This window comes from Manis javanica, chromosome 4 (genome assembly GCF_040802235.1).
Source record: "Manis javanica isolate MJ-LG chromosome 4, MJ_LKY, whole genome shotgun sequence".
Lineage (NCBI taxonomy): Eukaryota > Metazoa > Chordata > Mammalia > Pholidota > Manidae > Manis > Manis javanica.
In genome coordinates, this window is record NC_133159.1 from 183,085,531 (window position 1) to 183,108,379 (window position 22,849).

Sequence of the window (22,849 nt, forward strand, 5' to 3'; positions counted from 1 at the left end):
TGCTTACAGTTCTCCTTGTAAAGGTGGACTTTACATTCAGTGGAGGGCATCATCAGAGTACCGGTTACCGAGTTCTGAGAGGCATTTTCTCGTCAAGACATGGATCATTGTGATGGGCAGCAGCGGTGCGACTCCCAGCCCCACCCTCGCCCCTCTGGCTGCCCTCAGCTTTCTCTTCCAGCGCTTCTGTTAACCACTGCATTTCTGCTGTTGTGATTGTTGGTTTGGAGAGTTCCTTCGTGTTCTGGGTGTTCCTTTTTCAGTCTTGTTCTTCGGTTGTAAGTTGCAAGGCTTCTCTCATTTCTCCAGGATTCAAGGATGGTTTTGGGTAGGTGGCAGGTCCTCCCTGCGGTGACCCCAAGGGTTCTGTTTGCAGCGTGACTCCCTCCACCTGTGCACTGCCTCCCAGGCGTTGACGGTGTCTGGCGGGGGTGGGGCTCCAGTCTGCGTCTGCGTCTGTGGTGGTGTTCGCTAGTGCTCCCGATTTTAGGCCTCCTGCCTGGTTACCTGGAGCCTTGGGGGTCCTGTGCGTGGGTGGTCAGGGAGGTGGAGTCTGGGTCACCTCCCTGTGTTCAGGCTCGGCCTCCAGCCCCCTAAGCGCCCAAGTGTCCACATTGCCTTCCATGTACCTGCAGCTTCTGCCTTACAAAGGAGGAGTTTGCTTCTGCTGTGTTCCATCCATTCCACTACGCAGCGTTTCTGCCCAAGAAGCATCAACCTTTAGGAAGAGGAATGGGGTGGCAGCTGGTGTTTATTGAACATTTACTAGGTGCAAGGCCCTGTGCCAGGCATTCCACCTGCGTCCATCCACGTCATCATTGCAACAACTCTGAAAATAGCCACTATCCAAGCCTGGTTTGCAGTCACACAGCACAGAGAGGGCAAGTAACTTAGCTCAGGCCACCCAGCTGGGCAGTGGGGATGGCAGTGGCTGCTCTTGCGGGGAGCAGCCCTGGGGCCTGCCTGGGGCCGTGTGTCACAGCTTGAGCCAGGCAGGTGCTGCTGGGCCTGAGTTCAGCTGCAGTGTGGGGAGTTAGCCCTCGTGGGCTGCGGGTCTGCAGGCCTGGGTGGGGCGGAGCTCTCCCGTTTTCCTGGTGCTGTGTCAGTAGGTGTCATGGTTGGGCTCGGCTCCTCCGCTTTCCGGCTTCGGGCAGCTGAGTCTTCTTCACCATTCCCGTCTCTGTCAGTGTCACCTTCCATCCATGTCCCTCCCTGTCTCTGTTCAGCTCCACGCACATACCTGTGCTGTGTGGCCAGGCTGCCAAGACTCAAGTCTTCACTCTGCTGTGACCTGGGGCGGGTACCTGATCTCCTGTCTGCAGAAAGGGGCAGCAGTCTTGCTCGTGGGCCCCTTTAGGATGTGACCAATCACCACAGTAGGCCCCCCACCTCGTTGCATTTGGGGTGGTGGTGACGGTGCATATCAAAACACCTTTGATGGAAGAAACAGAACACTTACATTTTTGATCTTTGAAGTAAATATAAGACAGTTACTTTAATTGTTTGTACTTCTTTTGGGGTGCTGCATCCAGAGCAAAGAAATGAAAACTGTAGAAAATTCAGAGGCATAGTTTTGATTTCTTTTGTCTAGTTTTGATTATTGTTAGAGGAAGTGAGCCCCAGCCAGCTGTCAAGGTGACATTTATTAAGTTCTTGAAGCTGACAGATGCCCTGAAAGGCCTTGTCCCCATGGCCCCTGAGGCCCTGCGGGACCCTGTGATGAGGGAGTGTTTTGGCTGTGTGGGGTTGGCAGGGCTCAGGCCTGTGGGGTGGGACGTGGTGTGGACACCGCTCCCCCAGGAGGACACCGTGTGAGACAGACTGGGCACCCGGAGGGCTGGGCAGCTTCATATCTTGCAGTGCACACATGCCCCCACAACCTGCACATCTGTGCAGCACATGTGTACATACACACGTGCTGTGCTCACCAGGCCTGAGAGAATGCGTGCCGGGGCCTGAGAGCAGATACGCCAACCCCCCAGCGGGTGGTGCCGCCCTGCAGGAGCAGCGTCCCCCACCCAGCCCAGGCATCTGGCCTGGCTTTTCAGACCTCTCAGCTGCGGTTTGTGTCCAGCTGGAATCCACCCTGAGAAGCCTGTCAGGAAAGCCGTGTGGTTTTGCTAAGTTCCTGTAGCCTGGGGCTGGGATGGCCTTGGGGGCGGCCTGTGTCCCCCACGGTCCCTGTTGCCGACAGGCACCTGCAGCGTGCTTGGTGACGCTCCCCAACTTGCTGTTCAGGTTCCGGTTTCAACGTTTCCTTCTCTCTGCCTGGGCCTTGCTGCCCCAGCCTGGCTGAGCTCTGCTGCTGGCATCTGACGGCGTGTTTCAGTTTTTCTTGCCTTCTTTCTGTTCACTGAAGGGAAGGCTCCGTCCTGGCAGACCCAGTGGCTTTCCTAGGCCTTCTGGGTGTGCTTCGAGAGCCTTCTGCTTGGCATAGGACTCCAGGCTCTGCCCTTCCCCTGAGCAGAGCCACCAGGCAGGCCTGGTCCCTGTGCTCTCAGATCAGCAACCAGGAGCAAGTTGACCCAATTCCACGGGTGCTTCTGGCCTGTCTCCTTGGCCCTGGCTGAGCAAGAGACTGGTGCCTGGGGCCTCACTCAAACTCTGCCGAGTGGGGCGTGTGCAGGCGTTGGGGCCCACACTTGGCCAGGCCCCGCGTGCAGCCTCTAGGTCCTTGCCTGCCCAGCATGGGAGCGCTCGGCCCCATGGGGCTGTGTGCCTGGTGCTGGAGCTCTTCTGGCTCCCGTGGGGGCAGGAACCATGTTGTCTTTCTCAGGTGAGACCCATCCTCATTTTAAAAAATCCTGAGAAAGTCCATGAATTTTTACTTTCTTAAACAGTTGAATAGAAATGAAAGGTGGAGTTGACCTGGCCATCTAGTGAGGTAGCTGAGGTGCTGAGAATATTCAGGAGTCTTACTGTTGCACGTTTGTTCTCCTTTGATGAGTAAGTGGAGGTTTCGTTTGTAATTCGAAGCATGAGATGTGTAAGGTATTACGTGAATTTTAATTTGCTTATTATTCCAGTAATGCCAGTATTTGAATTTTCGTGGAACTGGAGCTACCTCATTTTTTAGAGGGGGGCACACAGGCCCCTTCTGCCCGTTTCCTCCCAGGCTGTCTTGTGTCTGGGAGCAGAAGCAGCCCCCTGCCTGCCCTTGGTGCTCCGCAGGTGGGGCGCAGTGTTTGGGTGTGTGACCCCTGGGCAGCTTTGGTGCCGGGCACAGCTTGTGGGGCACATCCCTTCCGATGCCTCCCCGCAGGAAGGTGTGAGGCCAGGTGGGAACGGGAGCTGGTGCGGGCTTTCTGCTCACTTTGTTCAGACAGAGTCTCGGGGCCTGGACTGCAGAGGCTCTGGGCCAGTGCGATCCCTCCTGGTGTGACTGTGGCTCCTGGGTCTAATGAAACTTGAAGCCCTGAGCTGTGGGCGTGCTTTGTTCTGGATTGGGAAACCAGTCCAGGTTTGTGGACTTGGGCCAAGTCTGCCGGATTCCCACAGTTCTCTTCACCTCTGTTCCTCTTCCCACCTGACAACAAAGTGTCTCGTGTTTCAGAATTCCTACCCGCCCGGCTCCCCTCAGGCTTGTTACAGTCCAGGGCCAGTCACAAGGCTCTCTGCCTCCTTTTACTGGGTTTGTATGTAAGAGGCGCTCTTATGTGGCGATCCCCGCGTTTGTTCACAGCCAGGCACAGAAGCCATTTAGTCAAACTGAACAAGGGCAAGTAAAAATTAACACAGATTTCTTCTTCACGCCGCAAATGGCATCACTGGACACTGGCTAAGAAGTCACTGGGCATCACTAAGAAGTGGCTGGACCAGTAAGAGGCACGCGAGTGAGGGGGGCCCAGGGGCGCCATGGCTTCCTGCCCCTTCCTTTGCACCTGCCCTGGCCCAGGGCTCCCACGCTGCCAGTCCCGCGTCCGTCGAGCTCCAGGCGCAGCAGTGAGCCTTTCTTTCCCCGTCATCTCCAGGCTCTTATTTTGGTTCTTTCTCAAGTGTTCCGTTCCTCAGCTGTAGCTTCCGTCCCTTTCTCATCTTCAATGTCCCAAGCCTGTTTTATAGTGTCTTTTAGGTTCTGTCATCTCAAGTGCTTGGTCTTCTGATTCTCTTGCTGCGTCTGCAGACCCTCCCCATGTACACGCTGCTCTGTGCCTTCTGGTTTGCAGTGGGCCTGAGTGGGGTGCCCCACAGCATGGTTCTGTGTTGCTTCCCTAGGGCTGCAGGTGGGCCTCCTGCCCATTCCAGTGCGGGCTTCTCCCGCCCAGGGTGTTGTGCTCAAGCAGGGTCTTTGACTTCTCAGAGCCCCGGGAAGGAGCAGGTCCCTTGCTGGAGAAGCCTGGTCCTTTCTGTCACCAGGAACTCCCATGTGAGTGGCCCTGAGTTGTGCAGGGCCTCAACAGGCCTATGGCCACTTCTCCTGAGTCTGACTAAGTATTAAAAAACCCTGCCCTCAGCCAGTAAGGGTGGCAGGACTTGCCAGCAGTAATCAAATAATAACTAGAGTGAGGATTAAGCTTCTCAGAGCACTTGGCAGCAGGCCAGATGCTGTCCTAAGCCCCTAAAGTCAAGTCCTCATGGCCCCTCTGGGGGGCCTGCAGCCTTCCAGTGAGAAGGTAGGAGGCTGGTGCAGCGTGCACAGCCCATGAGCCCTCTGGCCCCTGTCTCACTCTGGGGTGGACTTGGCTGAGCTGGGGCCCTCTGCCAGCAGCCTTTGCAGTGGTGCCATGTGGTGCACATGCTGGGAAGGTGGAGCAAAGCAGCGGCCACATGTGTGCTCATGAGGCTGTCCAGTTGGTGTTGATGTGGTCCTGCTGACCGTCCTATGGGTGCAGGTGGCTCCTCTGTCTGCTGCGTCCCCAGGGCTCCCAACCCTGGGCCCGCTGGGAGACGTAGGTCCAGTTTGGACGACAGCGATAGCAAGCTGGTCCCATGGATCTGCATAGCGCCTGCAGTCGGGGCTCGCATGCTCTCAGACACATAAGGGGTGTTTACACACAGGGCAGTCACGAGACTGTCAGACAAGTCTCACGGAATTTTGAAGAAGCTCTATTGTACAGACTACGTTCTTTGACCAAAAGCTGTGGAATTGAACGTCAGATACACATAAATAAATGTAAGTTGTGAATTTTTAGTTTGCAAGCACATGGATCTCTAAATAACAGGTGAATCAGAGAAGAAATCCCGATAGAAGTTCTATAATAAAAATTTAAAAGTAGAAATAAATGGTAAGAAAATTACTGCATGTCAGATTTGCTAGATATAGCTGGTATGCTTGAAGGAAATTTAACCTTAGTGAGCAGGAGCTGTGAGTCGTGGCCCACGGGCCTGCTGGGCCTTGGCTTGTTTTTATACAGCCTTGGAGCCAACAGTGATCTTTCCTTTTTTTGGGCATTGTTGAGAGAAAAACAAAAAGACCACTTCTGGCTTGCAAACAAAGCCCAGAATGTTCACACTCTGGATCTTTACAGAAATTGTTTGCTGACCGCACATCAGTGGCTCATAACGAAAGGGGGGACACTGGGGATCCAGCTACAGAGGTGGGCAGGTGGGACGGTGGGGGCAGCTGCGGAAACAGAGCGGACGGGCAAGAGGAGCCCCGAAGAAAGCCCTTGAAAAGGCTGCCAGAGGGGAGACCCCGGCTCACTGCAGAGAGCCAGAGGAGAGTCCGCCGCCAGCAGTAGGGCAGGCTTAGGGACATCAACAGCGACATAGTCAGGGTATCTTTTGTTAAGAAATTTCACAGGTTGGACAAAATAGACTTTCCTAGAAAAACGTGATTTGCCAGAACTAACCTAAGCAGAAGTGGAATGGCGACCCTGTGGTTCAGTCTACTTGTGAGGTAGGCAGCTGCCCACCTGTCGACAGTAGCTTTCATACTGGGATATAATTCACATCCCACAAGCCCACCCCTTGAAGGACGCTGGTTGGTAGCTTTTGTTTTGTTCACAGAGATGTGCAGCCATCACCACGTTCAGTTCTAGCGCATTTCACCCCCGACAAGGAAGTGCACCCCTTAGCTCTCTTCCTCTCCAGCCCCACACAACCCACATCTACTTTCTGTCTCTAGGGACCTGCCTGTCCTGGACATTTCTTGTCAGTGGAATCACACATGTGTGGGCCTGTGCGGCCGGCCTCTTGGGCTCCGCACCGCTTTGCCAGGTTCATCCAGGTTGCATCCATTTGTTTGTATGACGAGGAGTATTCATACTGTGCTATGTATTCCAGAGGGCTACCAGAGCCGGGCACCTAGACTGGCCCAAACAAGGTAGATTTATTTTTTTCACATCTGCAAGTGGGAGGTCTGCGATCTAGGTGCTGGCAGGGCGGGTTTCTCCAGGCCTCTCTCCTCCCTGCACCTCGCACGTGTCCTTTGGTCTGCAGGTCTCTGCGCTGATCTCTCCTTACACCAGTTCTCTGGGGTCATGGCCCATTCACCTTAATCACCTCTGTCAAAGCCTGTTCTCTGGACACAGTATCCCTGGGGCTATGGGGAGGTAGGGCTCCAACATACGACTTGTGGGGCACAGTTCAGCCTGCAGTAGGGAGAGGCCACATTTGTTCATCCACACATCAGTTCATGGACGCCCAGGCTGCCTCCACCTTTTGGCTGCAGGAGTTGTGCTGCTGCGAACACTCATGTGCGGTTTTCATCTCTCTCCGGCAGACCTAGGGACGGAGTGATGCTGTTGGAAGTGCAGAAATGGGTACACGTCAGGAGCTTGAGTGGTGTTGGCGTGTACAGGGTCTGGGGCAGTCGTCAGGGGTGCCGAGCCCTTCTGGGACGGGGAGCCTCTTGTGGACCCTATTGCCCGCGCACCTGTGGCCGGCCAAGGGGTGCTTTGCAGGGAAGACTGCCTCTCTGGGGCTGCTTTGAGGCTTTCTTGCTCCGTACTTCCAGTGGTCCGGTGCTGTGCTGGGGGTGATGTCCCTGTCATCGGCTCCGTGGAGCTTTGTTCCCGGTGGCTTAGGTCTCGCATTGCTCCTGGGAATTTCTCAGTCATTCATTCTTTGGAGTTCTCTATTTCTAATTTCCCTCTTGGAACTCTGATCAGCCCTCATTCTTTCCATGCCTCTGCTGTGTTTTCTGCCTCCATCTCTCTGGGTCGCGTTATCGGTACTTTCTTCAGCCCTTACACTCCACTAGGCTTTCTCTGCGGCCTGACGCTGTCTTTAATTCCCGAGGTGGGGTCCATATTGCGTGCGTGGGATTGACGTGCATTGGTGGGGGGGTCATGTATGTCTGAACATGGATCAGGGATCAGGACTCTTTTCCTTTGCATGACCGATTACTATCCATTGTGTGGATGGACCACGTTTTGTTTTCCACTTGCCACTTGATGTATCGACAATCACCTGCTTATTTCAGATAATACCCTATTTGTAGCTCACTTTTCATTTCACCTTTCATTAAACAGTTAATGTAGAGTTTTATAAAACTATTACTGGAAAGGTCCAGTGTCAAAGCTCCTTTTGGTTTGAATCAGGTGATTTTCTCTCCTTTTATTAACTGACTCTGTGCCAGACTGCCCTTGTATGGACCCTCTACTATGCTTGGCCTCTGGGCCTCTGCCAGGCCTCTCTCCACATGGGTGTCCTCTGACCTGCACAGGAATCGACATCCTCCCAGGGGCCTCCCCCAGGGGTTCCTCGTGGCGCCCAGGCTCTGATCCCCAAGCTGGGTGCCCCTTCCCTGAGTGGGCTCTGTCACATCCCCGTCCACCTGATTGGCGTCAGGACCGAGTTATCAGGAAGGGTTGTTTGAGGTGAGGGACAGTCATGGCATAAAGTTAACTACTGACCATTTTAGAGTGAATTAGTCGGTGGCATTTGGTATATTCATGGTGCCCAGCTGTGCCTTCTGTCGTTCCAGGTTGCCCTCATCCCCCCGCAGAGAGCCCTGGTGCCCATCCACTCCCTCCCATTCATTACCCGATCCCAGGCCCTGACAGCCACTCATCCACATTCAGTCTTCATGGGTTTACTTTTTCTGGGAAGTTCACGCAGGCGGGATCACACAACGAGGCCTTTTGAGTGTCTGGCTTCTTTTACCGAGCATAATGTCTCTGAGGTGCCTCTGTGGTGGAGCGCTATCAGAATTCCACTCCTTCCTGTGACTGACTAGTATTCCATCGTGCACGTGGACCAGGTTTTGTTTCCCATTCATCAGTTAATGGACACTTGGGTTGTTCCATCTTTTGGCTGCTGTGAGTCATGCCGCTGGGAACGTTTGTGCGGGTGTTTTGAGCCCCTGCTTACATCTCTTCTGGGTGTCTGTCCTGGACTGAACTGCTGGATCCTGTTGCCTGTCGTGGATCCTCCGTGCCATTCCCACGGCGGTTGCACCATCTGCCCTCCCACCAGCTGCGCACAGGCTCTCACTGACATCTGTTATTTTCCATTTGAAAATCGCGACCAAACCAGTGGGTATCTCACTGTGGCTTCGATTTACATTTCCCTAATGCTGATGTTGAGCATCTTCTCAGGTGCATGTTAGCTGTCTGGGTATCTTCTTTTGGCGAATGTCTGTTCCAGTCCTTTGCTCTTTTTAAATTGGCTTGTTTGCCGTCTTGCTGTTGAGTTATAAGGGTTCTTGGTGTTCTGGGTTCTAGCCCATATGAGAGGCGATTCCCTGATACTTTCTCCCACTCTGTGGGCTGCCTTCTTATTCTCTTGATAATCGACTTATATTTGTGTTGCTTTTAATGTAATTTCACCATTGTTTAAATTTTCTCTTTCCGGTTCTCTTTTACTTTATGTGCATGATTTGGGGTGAACGTGTGTGTGCACATGTACACATACACGTGCATATGTATGGATTTTTAAAGGGTATCTTTAGTTTTGGTTTTAAATATTTGATACTTCTTTAATTAGAATTGGGATTCTTTATGAAAGAATTTATAGTCTAGTGAAGGAAAGTGTTAAAAGCATGCCAAAGTGGTATGTGGTTAGAATTTGTGTGTAGGGGCCATGTAGATGGTAAAACTCTGTGTCATGGTTTTACTTATGCTTTTTTAAGAGTTGAGATTCGTGATTTGGGGTAAAACTAAGATTGTGACATTTATGAACACAAAGGGATAGAGTGTATGTGATACTTGGACCTAGGGAGCTCAGAGAGTAACATCTACTCATGTGGTTTATTTTAGGCACTTTAGTAACTTTTGTTATATTTTAATGGAAAATCTTTCTGTGAATCTTTCAAAGTGAAATCTTGCTACCTTGGAAAAAACCCTTATCTACTGAATTGATTTCCATGCCTTCCTAATTCTCTTGTCTGTTCAGCTTGCTGCAGGCCTGCTGAGGGTGTGCAGTGCAGACTGACTAATTTGGTTGTTGGGTTACACAGGTGAGCCAGCAGGGCAGCCCCAGTTACCTGGATTTCAGGTTTGCAAGTGCAGTGCATTAGCGTTTCTCCTGTGACACTGCCCTGAGGGCCGTCTGGTTGGTGGGTGAGCACGTGGGTGTGGGGTGTGGTTTTGGCTCAGCCCAATGTGCAAGCCATGAAGACCGTGGTGCCTCCGTAGGAGCTTCCTTGTGGCCAGCTGGCCTGCCCCGTGTTGTGGGCCTCCCTGCCTCAGGTTCTGGTGGTCTTCCAGGAAGCCCTGCTCCTGTCCTGTGAAGGCTGTGGTGGCCAGAGGTCACTCCAGGCCCACAGCTGGGGCTCTGCCTTTAGTGGGTGTGTGGGCGGCAGGCAGATGGCCCAAAGGTGCTGGGAGGTTGTAGATGTGCCACCGCTGCCCCCAGCATGGGCTCGTTGGCTTTTCAGGGCGTTCTTGCATTAGTGTCCTGAAAGGTGACCCCAGTGGTCACACTGCATGAGAAAATGCAGTGACTTTTGGATCTTATCCTGCGGCGGGGTAGTTTCTGGGTCAGGGAGTCGCTCTGTGGTCTGGGTGCAGTGATGGGATTTGACGAGGATGCGGGGGGCAGCAGGGAAGTGCTTGGGGGCTGGTTCTGTGACTGGGCTGTGGACGTGGAGTGTGGGGCATTCGCCTCTCTGGCCCGGGGGTGTGTGTCGTGGTGAGCAGGTGTTGGTGAAGGTGGGCAATTGCCATTTTCTGGATGGAGGAGGTGACCAAGCTCTGCCTGCTGCCAGTGGGACCCCAGCAGGCAGAGCCATGCCCAATGCTGTGTCCCCGTGCCTCTGGTTTTATCTGCCAGAGGGTGCTGGACAGGGAGGCCTTGAGGGGAGCCTCTGGGGGCAGGTTGGGCAGTGGCCAGGGCTCGACTGCCAGGCTGTGTGGCTGCGAGAGGATCCGAGTTTGTAATTGGAAGGCTGCTGCCCAAACTGCCGTCCTAGCTGTGCATGGTGGGGACCGACCAGAGAGTGGTACGTGGGCGGTGAGATTGGGAAAGAGGACTCGTGGGGTAAGTTGGTCAAGACAATGGCAGTCCTGTTGTTGACCAAAACTGGTGGCCCCCACATTTGTCCTCCCTTCTGCCAGCCATTCGGCCTCAGGCAGCCTGTCCTCTGCTGGGCTTCGTGCAGCCCAGTGAGGCGGGGTCTCAAATGGGATGGTCTTCCAGGCACCTGTTCTGACACTCTTGGCCGGACAGGACACCCTGGGGCTGGGAGGTCTGGCCTGTGGCCTGGACTCCAAGGCCATTAGTCAGTGGCAGAACTGGTCCCTGACTTCCTGGTGAAGCCTCTAATTCTCTTGAACGCTTGTTTTTGCTTCTTTCAAGTTGTACTTGGGCCACTCTGTCATCAGCTGTGGGCGTCCCACATGCCTGCGGCTCGGTGCTGAGCAGAGTGGGGTGGAGAGTGCTGAGCCCTGGCCTTTGGCAGAGGGCGGGACGGATGGGCGCTGGTTTCCACACGGTCTAAGAAGTTGGGATGGTGGAGAGAGAGCCTGTGTCATCTCTCCTGAAAAGGAGGTCGCTGAGAGATCCTGAGAGTGTTTAATGATGGGTGAAGGATGATTACTTAGATGGCTTGGAAAGAAATAGTTCACGCAGTGTGTGCCCAGGTCTCTGGCTTCTCTGGGGAGCCAGCCCTCAGTGAGAGCCCAGAGCCAGGAGAAGCTACTGGTGCTGACGGGACTGGGAGAGTGCTAGGACACGAGTCAGCTGTGGGTGGGGCCTGTGGACACCTGCTTCCTGAGGTCGTCACTTCCCACGGGAGCTGCATTTCAGCCTGGGTGGCCTTGTCTCCGGTTCATGCGTTCTGGGTGTTTGGGGAGCATGTCCCCTTTTCCAAGCTGTGAACCTGCAGGCCTGGAGTTGCTGGGTCTGGGCCCTGCCAGTGCCGCAGTGTCAGTGGACTGGGACCCGGGGCCTGCGGGTTTCATGTGTTTGTTTGCTCCCCTGGGTGCCATTGGTGCCCCTTCTGGATTTAATGAGCCGTGGCTGTGCAGGGAGAGTGGCTGCTTGGTAGCATTGCTCCGGGCGCCCTGGAGCTGCTTGTCACCCACTGCTGATAAGTGACAGCTGCCCCCCACACAGCCCTGACCTGGTGGGAGCATGTGCCACAGGCCCCGTGGGTGCCCGGCGAGCGGGCTGGCCCTTGGTGCGCACAGGGCTGAGCTGCCCAGGCTGCCCACTCCCACTCCCTCCGGTGCTGCTGCCCCTCCTCCTCTGCACTGTGTGCGAGCCCCGAGAGGCACTTTCAAGGAGGGATGTGTTCTGATCTCAGAAAAAATGCCTGGAAGTATGGGCTTTTGGCATTGAAGGAATTAGAAGGGGCTACACAGTCAGCAGGCTGTATTTCCTATTTGAGGATATTTCTGAGGAAGCTGTGTTTCACGTTAGTGCGGTGGAGTGATGTTCAGCCAGCTCTTCTCAGCTTTGGAACTGCTTGCCCGCCGAGACCTGGTTGGACTGCCACGTACCATTTAAAAGCACTCTGCTCCTGCCTTGGCAGAGAGACTGTCCCGTGTACTCTGTCATGCCCGGGTAGGAGCCCTGATCGTGGCAGAGTGTTGGCACCTTGTCCTCTCTGGGCGGAGGGCCCCCTGTGCGCCTCCGTGTGGCCAGATTGGGGGCTGCAGGGCATTGACGCTGCGTAGTGTGGCTCCCCTTGCGGGCTCCTTAGTGTGGCCTCTTGAAGATAGGAGGATTGGGTCTTAACTTCTTTACATGACTTCCCAACAGCCTGGGACTGTGGACAGAACTGGACGTGACCACACTGGCCTGTCATGTGTCACACACGGAGCATCCAGACCCTGACCTTATTCCACACTGAACACTTGGTCACACCTGCCTTGAGCTGGGCGACAGATGGGCAGGGAGCTTCAGGCGAGATGCTTGCACATGGAGTCCGGACAGGCTGAACTATTGAGGTGTTCTGTGTCCTTTTGGGGGGCTGAGGGGTGTCCCTGTTACCCTTTGGTTATGGAAGGTTGAGCAGGAGGATGAAGCTGGTGGGAACACTGGGGAAATGTCAAGGGGATGCGTAAGCGGTTTGAAGAATGGCAAAGGATGTGCTCCTGGGGAAAGCATCGGGGAGAAGCGCCCACTGCCTGGGAAGAGTCCTCTGCCTGCTGTGCGCAGGGAGGCATGCCGGACAGCGCGTCGCTGTGGGAGCGGGACGGGAGGTGCCCGCGCGCTGCACGCTCGGGGCTGCTCCGCGGCTCGCAAGCCGACGCCCACCAAGCAGTGACACGTGGCCGTTGATGGGGTTTCAGATACTGTTCTGAGAGCAGGACTGATGAGGACCTTGGAAGGAGGGGATGGGGCCCCAGGTTCCCCAAGCCATCCCCTCTGCACCTTTCCTGGCTCTTGGGGACAGGTGGTCCTCAGCCTTCCAGAATGCCTGCCGGCCGCGGGGACTCGGGTCAGTGGCACCACGCACGTGTCAGCTCAGACTCGGGGTGCCATCACTGCAGCCCCGCAGGGCTGTTCTCAGGGCCGCCTTATGAGTGCTTGGGACGGCGGGCGCCACTCTGTCCCCAGGTCATCTGGGCGGCTTCTCCGCAATGGGCAAGGAAGGGAGGTGTTGGGCTCCTCAGTGCTGCTGGCTCCCTCCGGGGTGTCTGATGTGGTTTCGCGAGGAGATGAAGTTCGTCCACAGGACCCGAAATGTCCATGTCAGACCTGACACCACGCCCAGTGGCGTGGGCGGTCGTGCTGCCTAGCCAGCCTCTGTTCTTTGGGCCCACCTGTCACGGCGGTGCACTTCACGCTCTTTCCGGGTAACACTGGGCACCCTGGAGCAGTGGGAGGCAGGCGGCCTGCTTCTGCATCTTTCGTGGCATGGCAGACGGCCCCTTTGGCTGTTCCTGGTGGAGGCCTGGCCGTGGGCGCCCTGAGCAGAGCTGCGCAGGCCACGATGGGCCCTCCACTCTGGAGCCAGCCGGCCGGCCCAGGCAGATCGCTTCTGGGGGGCTCTGCCGGGCTGTCCACAGCACTGACACAGAAGAGAGGCCGTCTGCCTATCCATTAGCTGGTGGTGAGGCAGCGGTGTAGGTGGGAGGGAGCATGCGGTTCCTCCCTGGCCTGCAGTCCCCTCTGAGGCATCGTGCTGCCGTCCTCGTGGTGCTTGGGAACCGTATTTCATCTGACTGGGCCTCTGCCAAGGAGCCAGTCCTGCAGAAACAATTTCCTTACTCCAGGTTGGCCTCGCCGTGTTGCCAGCAGAGCCACCGGTCTTCATGGCATGCAGGTCCCCTCGGTGATGAGCACAGGCGACATTCAAGGGGGTGAGGCACGGTGTGTGAGGTGGGCATAGACCCTGGATCGGAGGGAGTTTGGGCTGCCAGGCCCTGTGGGCTGGCCAGAGTGTAAGCTGGCACCCTTCCCCAGCTGTGGTGATGGAAGCCACCTGGAGAGACTGCGTTCAGCGCCTCAGGAGGTGGGCGAGGTGCCTGCGGCCAGCAGCACAGTGGCTGCCTTTTGCTCCTCACACCCTACACTCCTACCTTTCTGTCCATAGCCCTTTGAACATGTGGGCCTCAACTGCTTATATTCTAGGCCTGAAGTAATGTAGGAATGTTCCCGATCTCAGGATTCCCTCTATCTTGTCAGCAGGTATGAAGCCGATAAAGGGCGTGCTGGGCTTCCCACCCTTCCTCTGGAAGTGGCAGTGGGGACTGTGGGTATCAGGGCCTTCTGCTCTGGAGTTCCGTGCCATCCCACATGTCCTCAGCATTTAGAAACTGAAACCCTCGGATCCTCCATCTGCTTTGTGAGAAATGCTTCCTGGTAGAGCCCCTAGTTCTCAGTTTGAAACCTACAGGGCTGGATAAGGTCGTTGTGTTCCATACCTTCTGCAATGTCCCTGTGGTGCCTGGGCTGCACCACATGCCTGCTGCAGAACATGTGACCGTGCTCACATTGTGACGGGCGATGATAGACTTAAGCTGTCAGCTAAGCTCGGGTTTTGCTGCCAAAGAAGATTATAGAATCCTTTTCTCAAAGATTTTAGATTTTTTAGTTATGGGTGAGGGATTCTGAGCCTTTATCATCTGTAAAAGGAAGCTAGAAGTATTTAAGGTCTTAAATGTTAAATGATTGGAAAAACCCAAGTTTACCCAAACCATTGGTTAAGGTCGCAGTTCCCCTGGTGGGGTGGGGAAGACCTGCCTGTTATTTTCAGCCCTCTTGTTCGCTGGGAAAGAGCAGGGTTGGGAGCCGCTCAATGGCACCCCCGCAGTTTACCTCTTCCAGCCGAGGCTGTGTGCACTAGGGGGCAGGAGGCCATGTGCAGCCGTGCGGGGTCATGGCGGCCTCCAGTCCCCCTTGACACCTGGTAATTGGACTCTGACATAGTGACAGGTCTCCACATATTGACCAGAGACATCAGACCTTTAAAGAAGGTGCAGACAGGTACTGAGTGAGGGCCGGGGGCAGGGCCAGGCAGCCTTGGGTCCTTCCTGGTGGCCACACGGGCCTGAATGGTGGGAATTTCTAAAAGCGTGCTTTAAAAAGTAGGATTGGCTTATTAGTGACGCATTCATGATGGGACATTTGGGATAGTGACAGAGAGAAGCTGGAAGTAACCCGAAATCCAACAGTGCTGATGTTGGCCTGTGGATGCAGCAAACGTGGGTGCAGACCCGTGCCTCGGACCAGGGGCGCCTCACTGCCCTCTGGCCTGGTGTTAGTAGGAGGCGCCTGGCGCCCGTCCCCTGTCCACATGCACGGCGCGTCAGTGGGACCGCCTGCCCTCACATCACAGACTGTGTTGTGACTGCCGCACTTGAACCCCACCCCATGAGCAGGGGTTATTTCTGGTCACAGCTGTGTGGGCTCCCAACAGCTTGGGGACAACCCCGCAGGCCGAGGCACATGCGCAGAGGCTGCCCTTTCCCCGCCCTGGAGCCCTCTGTGGGGCGGCCCTGTGCCGAGCGACACTGTGTCCCGCAGGCGCAGGCTCTGTCCCGTGGACAGAGCCGGGCACCAGCTCACGTGTGCGGGGACCGCTGTCAGCCCTCAGGCTCTGCCGTGCGGCCCTCAGTAGCTGCGGCTCCTGCACCCTGCCAGCAGCGGTGGCTTTGGACTTCCTCGTCATGCATTCCTCCTCTCTGTGTGGGGCTGTTCACCTTTGATGGCTGTCAGCTCTTTACCTGTAATTGCACCACATCGTTGCCCATCTGTGAACTTACCCCCGTCTCTAGCTGTTGACCGGTAAGAGGTTTTGTGTTATTGCACTGACCTGTCTTCCTGTGATAGTTCCCAGGGGAAGCTGTTGAACCAACCGGAGGGCAAGCCCAGCCCTGCCTGTGGATTCAGGCTTCACAGGCCCTGCAGGGTGGGGAAAGGGGCAGCAGCTATGGCAGGAATGGCCCTCGACACCGAGGGGTCCAGCCTGGTCAGGTGTGCAGTGGTGCCTCCTCGTCTGCCTCGGTCTTCCCTGGGGATTGTGAGGTGTTTTGGGGGCTGCTTCCAGGTGGGACTCCGTGGGCTCCTGCCCCACCGGGGATCGTGTTTCCTTTGTGCGGAGATTATGTGCATTGTGGCAGTGGCAGTGCCCACGGACCTGGGCTGTGTGCTTCATGCGTGGTGGGAATTTCTGATGTTCAGAGCACTGGTCAGGAGCTGTCTGGTCCCAGCCTCCTGCCACCGTAGCCAGTGGTGGGTGGGTTCTTTTCACAAGATGATGTGTGGGAGGGCTTCCTGCACACACATGGCCACGTGCCTTTCCTGTGGAAAGGGAGGGGGCTTTGCGCGTGCTCCCACTGGCAGGGGTGAGTGCTGAGCCAGCCGCCCACCCCCAAGAGCACAGGGTGGCTCCACTGCGCACTGTGCTCGAGCCTTGGCCAGCATCCCCGCCCCCACTGCTGGGAAGGCTGCGCGTGAGTCTGTGTTTCGTGCACTGTGGCAGCAAGGCTGCCTGCGGGCCAGTGGAGGGCCTTTGAGACCCGTCGTTTGGAAATGTCCTGTGGTGAAAACCAGGCGTTCTGTCCGTCAGCAACTCTAGCCCCCTGCTCGTTTAACACTGGCTTCTTTTCTGAGCAAATTGGGCTGCATTTTTGTGTAAGCATAGTGGCTGTTTGTGCTGTAGGCTGCAGTGAATGTGGGCATGGCCAGCGTGTTCCCTGGGAACCGCACTGTCCTGGGCTCAGACGTGGGGCCGGTGGGCTGGTGGGTCTGAATGTGGGGGCACCTGTGGCCCGCTGTACATGGAGGACTCTTGCGAGGGGTTTGTTTTTAAGTTAGTGTAGTTCTTTTGTTTCTCAGAAGCTGTAGCTTCTGTGCTCGCTGTGTGATGATATGTTAAGGATGGATTATCTCTACTGCACAGAGACCCTGGCTCCTCCTGTCCCTGGTGCATCCCTGGAAGCTCTGCGTGGGGACATGGAGCGTTAGGCCCTTTCTCTCCTGGAGGCTGTACTGTCCTTAGGTGGCTGGTGTTCGATGACTTGCTGTCTATTTAAAGGATGTGGCTGGACTCAGGGTTGCCAAAAGGAAGCCCTCTGGGGAACCTTATGTATCTGACATGCACATGCAACATGTAATTGGAGCCATGAGAAAGGTTTAGTTCAAAGCTATTCAGGAGTTTCCTTTAAACCTGTTGAATCTGGAAAGAGTTGTTAGTTTTTTCTGGTAGTGACTTGTTAAAAAGATACAGGGCAAAGACTATCTACCCCCATGTCCGCCTCCTTCCCCTGAAGCTTTGTGGTGGCTCATGCGCCCTGCGCGGCCCCCGAGGCTGGTCCGCCCCGCCTGGATCTTGCGGGTCCCTGGATATCAGAGCTGGGAGCCGAGGGGTCCCTCACACAGAAGGGCTGGTGCTCTCCCACCCCCAGGGAGGAGCCGTAGCCCACAGGCCCATCTCCCAGTTTTCTTGTTTAAGAAGCTGTCATCTCACTTTCTCTTCTGAGCTGTTCTACTTTTTGCAAATCAAGCCTGGTTCAGCTGGTGTGGGTCCTGCTGTTGCCCTGCCCGGCGGCCTGTGGCTTGTCAGCCCTGATGTTCGCTGCAGATGTGGGGTCCCAGAGGCTGCTGCTACAGAGCCTGACAGGACGAGACTGGGAGGCTCTCTGTGCCGGGATGGGCTGGGTGGCAGCCCATCTGGTAGGTCAGCAGTCTGGCCGCGTGGGCGGTGGAGGGTGCTGGCTGTGAGGCCCTGAGGCCCAGGCTGGCTTGGCTCTCAACTTCTCTGACTTAGCTGTGCAGGAGGATACAGGGACACACACAGTCACATCATCCGAGGGCCGGGCAACTACCAAGGATACTGTGCCGGGCACGTGTGGGGGCTGGGGACGAAAGGGTATGCTGGGTCACCTTGCCACTCAGAAACTGCAGCCTGTGTGCCCCACTGGTCTGATATCTCATGTAGGGTTCTGCCTGACTGCCAGCCTCTCACATACCAGCCTTCTTTCCTGGAGACAGAAGCAGACCTGACCGACCTGTGGTTGAAGTGTGCAAGGTGCCACCCATTCCCAGCGATGAATGCCAGTCAGGCGTGGGAAGCCTGCCTGTGTCAAGGGTCAAGGCAGGTGTCCGTCAGCTGACACACGCGAGCAGTTTGTGTCCTTTCCCTCGAACCGCCAGCAGCGTGATGCTCCAGAAAGGCGTCTTACTTTGACTTGGGGACAGGCGCCCGGGCTCCTGGCCCGGGCCAGGCTCTGGGTGTGACTCGGGGCTGAGCGGGCCGGGGACCACGCCCATGCGCAGCGGCAGGAGCCCCCTCAGTGCGCGCTGGGGTGTGCACCAATAAACTGGGACTCAGCAGCTAGCCTGCAGATCACCCCAGGCTAACGGATTGCTGACCGTCTTACCAGAAGCATCTGGGTGGCCTGCTGGAGTGTCGGCTCAGGAAAACAGTGTTGGTGCTTATTATGAGGTGCCTTCCTCCCATGGCTGCTGCACCCGATTAGCTCTGATGCCTGTCAGGCCACCGACCAGTCTTCTAGTTAGCACAGAACATGCACGAACCACACAGGAAGTTGCACACTGGAGTTTTGGGGTGACACAACTGAAGAATCATTTATGCACTGCAGGTTTGACCCCGTTCGAGTGGTCATAATTGAAAACCCCATATGACACCAGGCGCCTTCATCTGCCGTGGCTGTGGTCACACTGGGCCGTGTGCCTTGGATCTGTGCTCCACCAGCCTCCGCTGTGTACCGCGCTCTGAGGAGCAGATGTGTCCGAGGAGGGGCATGTGCCCGCAGCTGACTTAGTTCCAGGGTGCCTGACCCATGCCAGCTTTCGTGGCTTACTGGCACCAGGGTACGGTGCTGTTGGAGGACATGGGTGCTTTGTGACTCCAGTTGTGAGATTCCATGGGGTACCGGATGGGCTTTTGATGTGGACTTGGGGCTCCTTCAGCTGCCCTGCTCTGCAGTGAGTCCTGGGCAGATCAGTGGCCTCCTACAGCAGAGTTGAGGTGAAGTGAGGGTCCTGAGGGGTCCGTGGCTGCCGTGGGCAGAGCAGGTCTTGGTGGGACTGGGGGAATGAGGAGGGGCGGCTGCCTGAGGTGGGACATGTGGGAGACAGGCTCCATTTCAGGTGTCGTGGAATTTGAGGGGCTTCTGGCACACCCCAAGATGGGTGTCCTGCTTCCGTGGGGTTGAGGGAGTGATAGCTTGGCAAGAGGTGGGCTCCAATTTGGGGCCCTCAGCCTGCGCAGAAGAGGGTTGCGGGTACCCCAGGTCTCTGCCAGGCCTCTGAGCGCAGGTGCCGCCATGTGGCTGCTGCCCCTGGAGGAGCTGTGCATGCCAAGTCCCTCTCTCCTGGCCAGGCATCTCCACAGCCACAGCAGATGAAGGCGCCTGGTCTCATGTGGGGTTTTCAGTTATGACCACTTGAACATGAAGCCTGGAGCTTCATCACTTACTTACTTTATGTTTCATAATCTTATTAAAAGTAATCACTGTGTGCGTATAAAATAGGCTGTAGAGAACCAAATCCATTTCTGTTGTTGTTTATATAGAATCGGAAATCCTTAGATGCAAAAAGAGAGAGGAAATGTATGTATAATGGTTGTAGTCCTACAATGGTTTTAAATTTTTTGCTGACGACTGTTTCTAGGTGCCTGTCCTGGAAGGTGACATTGGCTGCATGTGCACATAATCGTTGCTCTGTTTTTCTTGCGTCCCTGACTGGAGTCTTTTCTCAGACTGTGTATTGTTGATGGGGTGGGTGTGAGACTGGGGCCCTGGGTCCTGGGTGGGAGCCATGCATGGCTGTCGTCCGCCTTGGGGCCCCTAGGCTCTTTGTGGCTCCCTTGCTCCCACCACAGTTCGGTGGCTGACCTGTCATTGCCGTGTGTGGGCGGCCATCACGCTCTCCTGTGTGGCTTGTCTGCGAGCACCTGCCCCGGGAGGGAAGCTGCTGTGTTGTTTCCAGCCTGGGAGCCTCCCCGCAGCCTCTCTGCTGGTCCTGAGGCTGTGTGGCTGCAACCTCACCCTCCTGTTGGCCCCTGGATGCCCTGGCGCCTGCAGCGGGGGCTTCCGACCCCTTGCTCTTCTGAGGACGGACAGTCGTGGGTTTTCTCTTCGCACTTGCCTCAGCACAGTGTGGGCTGTTGAGAGCGCCTGGGGCTTCCACTGCCTGTGCAGTCTCAGTTAACCGGGCTCTCCACGTGGGCTCTCAGAGAATTCCATTCAGTGTGACTTAGAAAGGTTACAGTTCCATCTTTGAATTACAAATTAAACTTTCTCTTAAACTTTTTTCTATTCTGTTTTTTTTTCCTATTATAGTCATTCTTAGAGGCTTTTTAAACGTTGTTTGGTTTATTTATAAAATTAAGTTACCTTGTACTTTTTAAACCTGTGCATGAATGTAATGCATTTTATTTTAAAGTAATTTACATACATGTCTCTAATGTTTCCCAAGTACTTGGAATACATGAATCTAATACATTTAACAGATAAACATGTACAGTTTTAATGCTTTTAAACATTCTCTTACCACGTATCTTAAAATTCTGTCATATCTGTATAGCAGAAATCACATGTGCAAAGTTAAATTGCTCATTTTCAGATGGAACCAGAACTGCAAATTACCGTAACTATTCCATATATTCTAGGTGTTTACACACATTGAGATGATTCTGAAAATGAACACAGAAGTGGCTGTGGCTTCATCTTTTTGTCACTGGATTCTCCGTTCTGAGCCCCCAGGGCTGCAGGCACCCCTAGGCAGAGCGGGGGAGAGCGGGGGCACCCTGCTGCGAGCAGGCTGCACTGAGAAGCCCCTCTGTCTTTTAGGGCCCCCTTGACCACGGAACAGGGCCTGGGCTCCCGGAGCCCAGACACTTCCCTCCTCCCTCCCTGACCCCTTGCAGCCTGGCAGGGTCTGGTTTCTTTGACTCGCCTCTCGTGTGGCAGTGTCCCTTCGGTAACCAGCATTTCCGGAAACTTCACTTCCTTACAGGGTTTGGGGGAGCTTGTAGAGAGCATTTCACTGCTGTGAGCTGGTGCCTCCTCCTGACCAGGTCCTGTCCGAGCAGCGGCTCTGCCTGCCTGGTGCTGAGATATAGGCGGGCTCTCCCACAACTCCAGTCGCTGCTGCTTTAAGTGCACATGCTGCCGCGGGGCCCATCCTCACCTCTCTGTCTCCTGTGCCCAGTGGTTGCGGTGATCCTGAAGGCGCTGACCTACGAGGAGAAGCGTGGCGCCTGCAGCGTTGGCACCAACGTCAGGGATGCTGCGTGCTACGTGTGCTGGGCCTTTGCGCGTGCCTACGAGCCGCAAGAGCTGAAGCCCTTCGTGGCCGCTATTTCGAGGTAATGCCTGCCAGAATCATGGTGGGATGGGATCCATTTCTCGACGCCCCTGGGATGCCGCCCTCCCCTCCCCCCCCAGTGTGCACGGAGCAGTCAGCACGGGGCCTTTCCTGTGAATGGTGTGCAGCAAATAGGCATTAGTGAGCAGACAGTGTAATTTTAAAGGATAATGTTTAAAGAAGCAGTAGCTCAGGAGTACAGTTCCTTTTTTATGGGCAAGCAGCTCAAACCAGAGTGTTAGGAATGTTCTAGAGCCCTTGGCTGGAGGACAGTTAGTAGATCCTTAGATAAAGGTGGTCGGTGGCCTAGACGGTGGGCGACACAGGTGGGGACCCCATGCATCCCTCAGGTGAGCTGTGCTTCCGAGCATCTGTGTGTTCTCCCGAGAGAGGATTCTGGCAATCGGCTACTGTGGCTTCCGCCTTGGAAGTCCCTGGGAATGCCCCGGAACCCTGGAAAGCGGCCTGGGTGGTGGCTGCCATTGTCAGGAGCTGGGTTTTGTCCAGATTAATTTAGTTGTTTTCATGGGCTAGCTCTTGAATATTCATCACTGTGACCAGCAAGCTTTACTGTCAAGTGTCTGAAGAGAAAGTCAACACTGCAGAACACCTTTGTGAAGTTGGAGAAAACATATTTTCTCCAGTTTCCTGGTGAGAGAACTTGGAGCCAGCAGTGAGACCAGCACCCCGTGCAGACTGCAGCAGGCCTGGCTCCTCAGGCTTTCGATGTGTGGCCCAGCTGAGCCCCCACCAAAAGCATCTGGGCATCTGTCTCACTTTTAGGACCTGGTGTTTTTTGCTTGTGAGAAGTGCAAAACAAATGGTGTCCCCGGTATGGTGAATTTTTCAGCTAATTTTTGTACTCCCATTTGTTACTGGATTTTTGAACTGACATAAGTTCCTTGGACTTGGGGAAGAAGCTCACATCCCCATTTCTTGCTCATTAAGTACAGGAGGGCCACTGGGCACGGTGGCTGGGTCTGTGTTAGTCATGGCGTGTAACACTTTCCTGACCTCTGCGAGGAAGCAGGTTTCAGGATCCTGCTCAGGCTGTGGAAGCCTCTGCCCAAGATGTGAGTGTGAGACCCTGTGGGCCTTAAATTCTGGAAGTCCTCGCCTCCTGGGGCCAGGTGTGCCAGGCCCTCCACCCAGCTGCCCGGAGCGCCTCCGGAGTGGGCTCCTAGGGTCTTGGGGGTGGCCATGGGTTCTCTTCTCGCCAGTGCTCATCTTGCCAGCTGTCTCTCGGGCTAGGAGCGGGCCACAGCCTGTTCCCTGCCTGGGCGGTGTGGGCCAGGCCTGTATGTCTCCATCTTGACTCTTAACATCCAAGTGAAGCCTCTGGAGGAGCCTGAGCATTCGCCCCTGCTCAGGGAGATAAGGTGTTTTCGAGGAAGCCGTGAAGACGTCTGGCCCTGGTAGCCTTGTCCAGCCCCGGGAGGGGTGGGGGAACAGGCGGTTTGTGGTCTCTGTGGTCTCTGGGATGTGCTGTGGTGGGTGACAGCCGGCCTGAGGCCAGGCGACTGGTCATCAGGGGCTCACTCCTGTGCTCTGCACCTCCCTCGCCGACGCCACTGGGCCCGGCCACCAGGGTCTGCATGTGCCCCACTCGCCTGGGCTCCCCCAGGGTTCTGTTAACATGAGCTTTGTTTTCAAGTACAGCTTCAGGGGAGGCGCTTCTTGTTGCTTGCTTGTCTTGCTCCGTGACTTTTTGGAAGTTGCTTCCAGAGACTTCCAG

The 22,849-nt window shown here is 55.5% G+C and overlaps 1 protein-coding gene across 6 annotated transcripts in view; it reads left to right on the forward strand.

Moving 5' to 3' along the window:
* The window catches only part of TBCD (tubulin folding cofactor D), a 147,470-nt gene that overhangs the window by 63,208 nt on the left and 61,413 nt on the right, over positions 1–22,849 (forward strand). For all 6 annotated transcript variants that reach the window (XR_012130989.1, XR_012130988.1, XM_073236175.1 and 3 more), the window contains exon 14: positions 20,959–21,115. Coding sequence is in view for 4 of the 6 variants with exons in the window: in XM_073236175.1 (XP_073092276.1) it covers positions 20,959–21,115 (157 nt within the window). In the remaining 2 variants the exon portion in view is untranslated. The remainder of the gene's footprint in view (positions 1–20,958; positions 21,116–22,849) is intronic.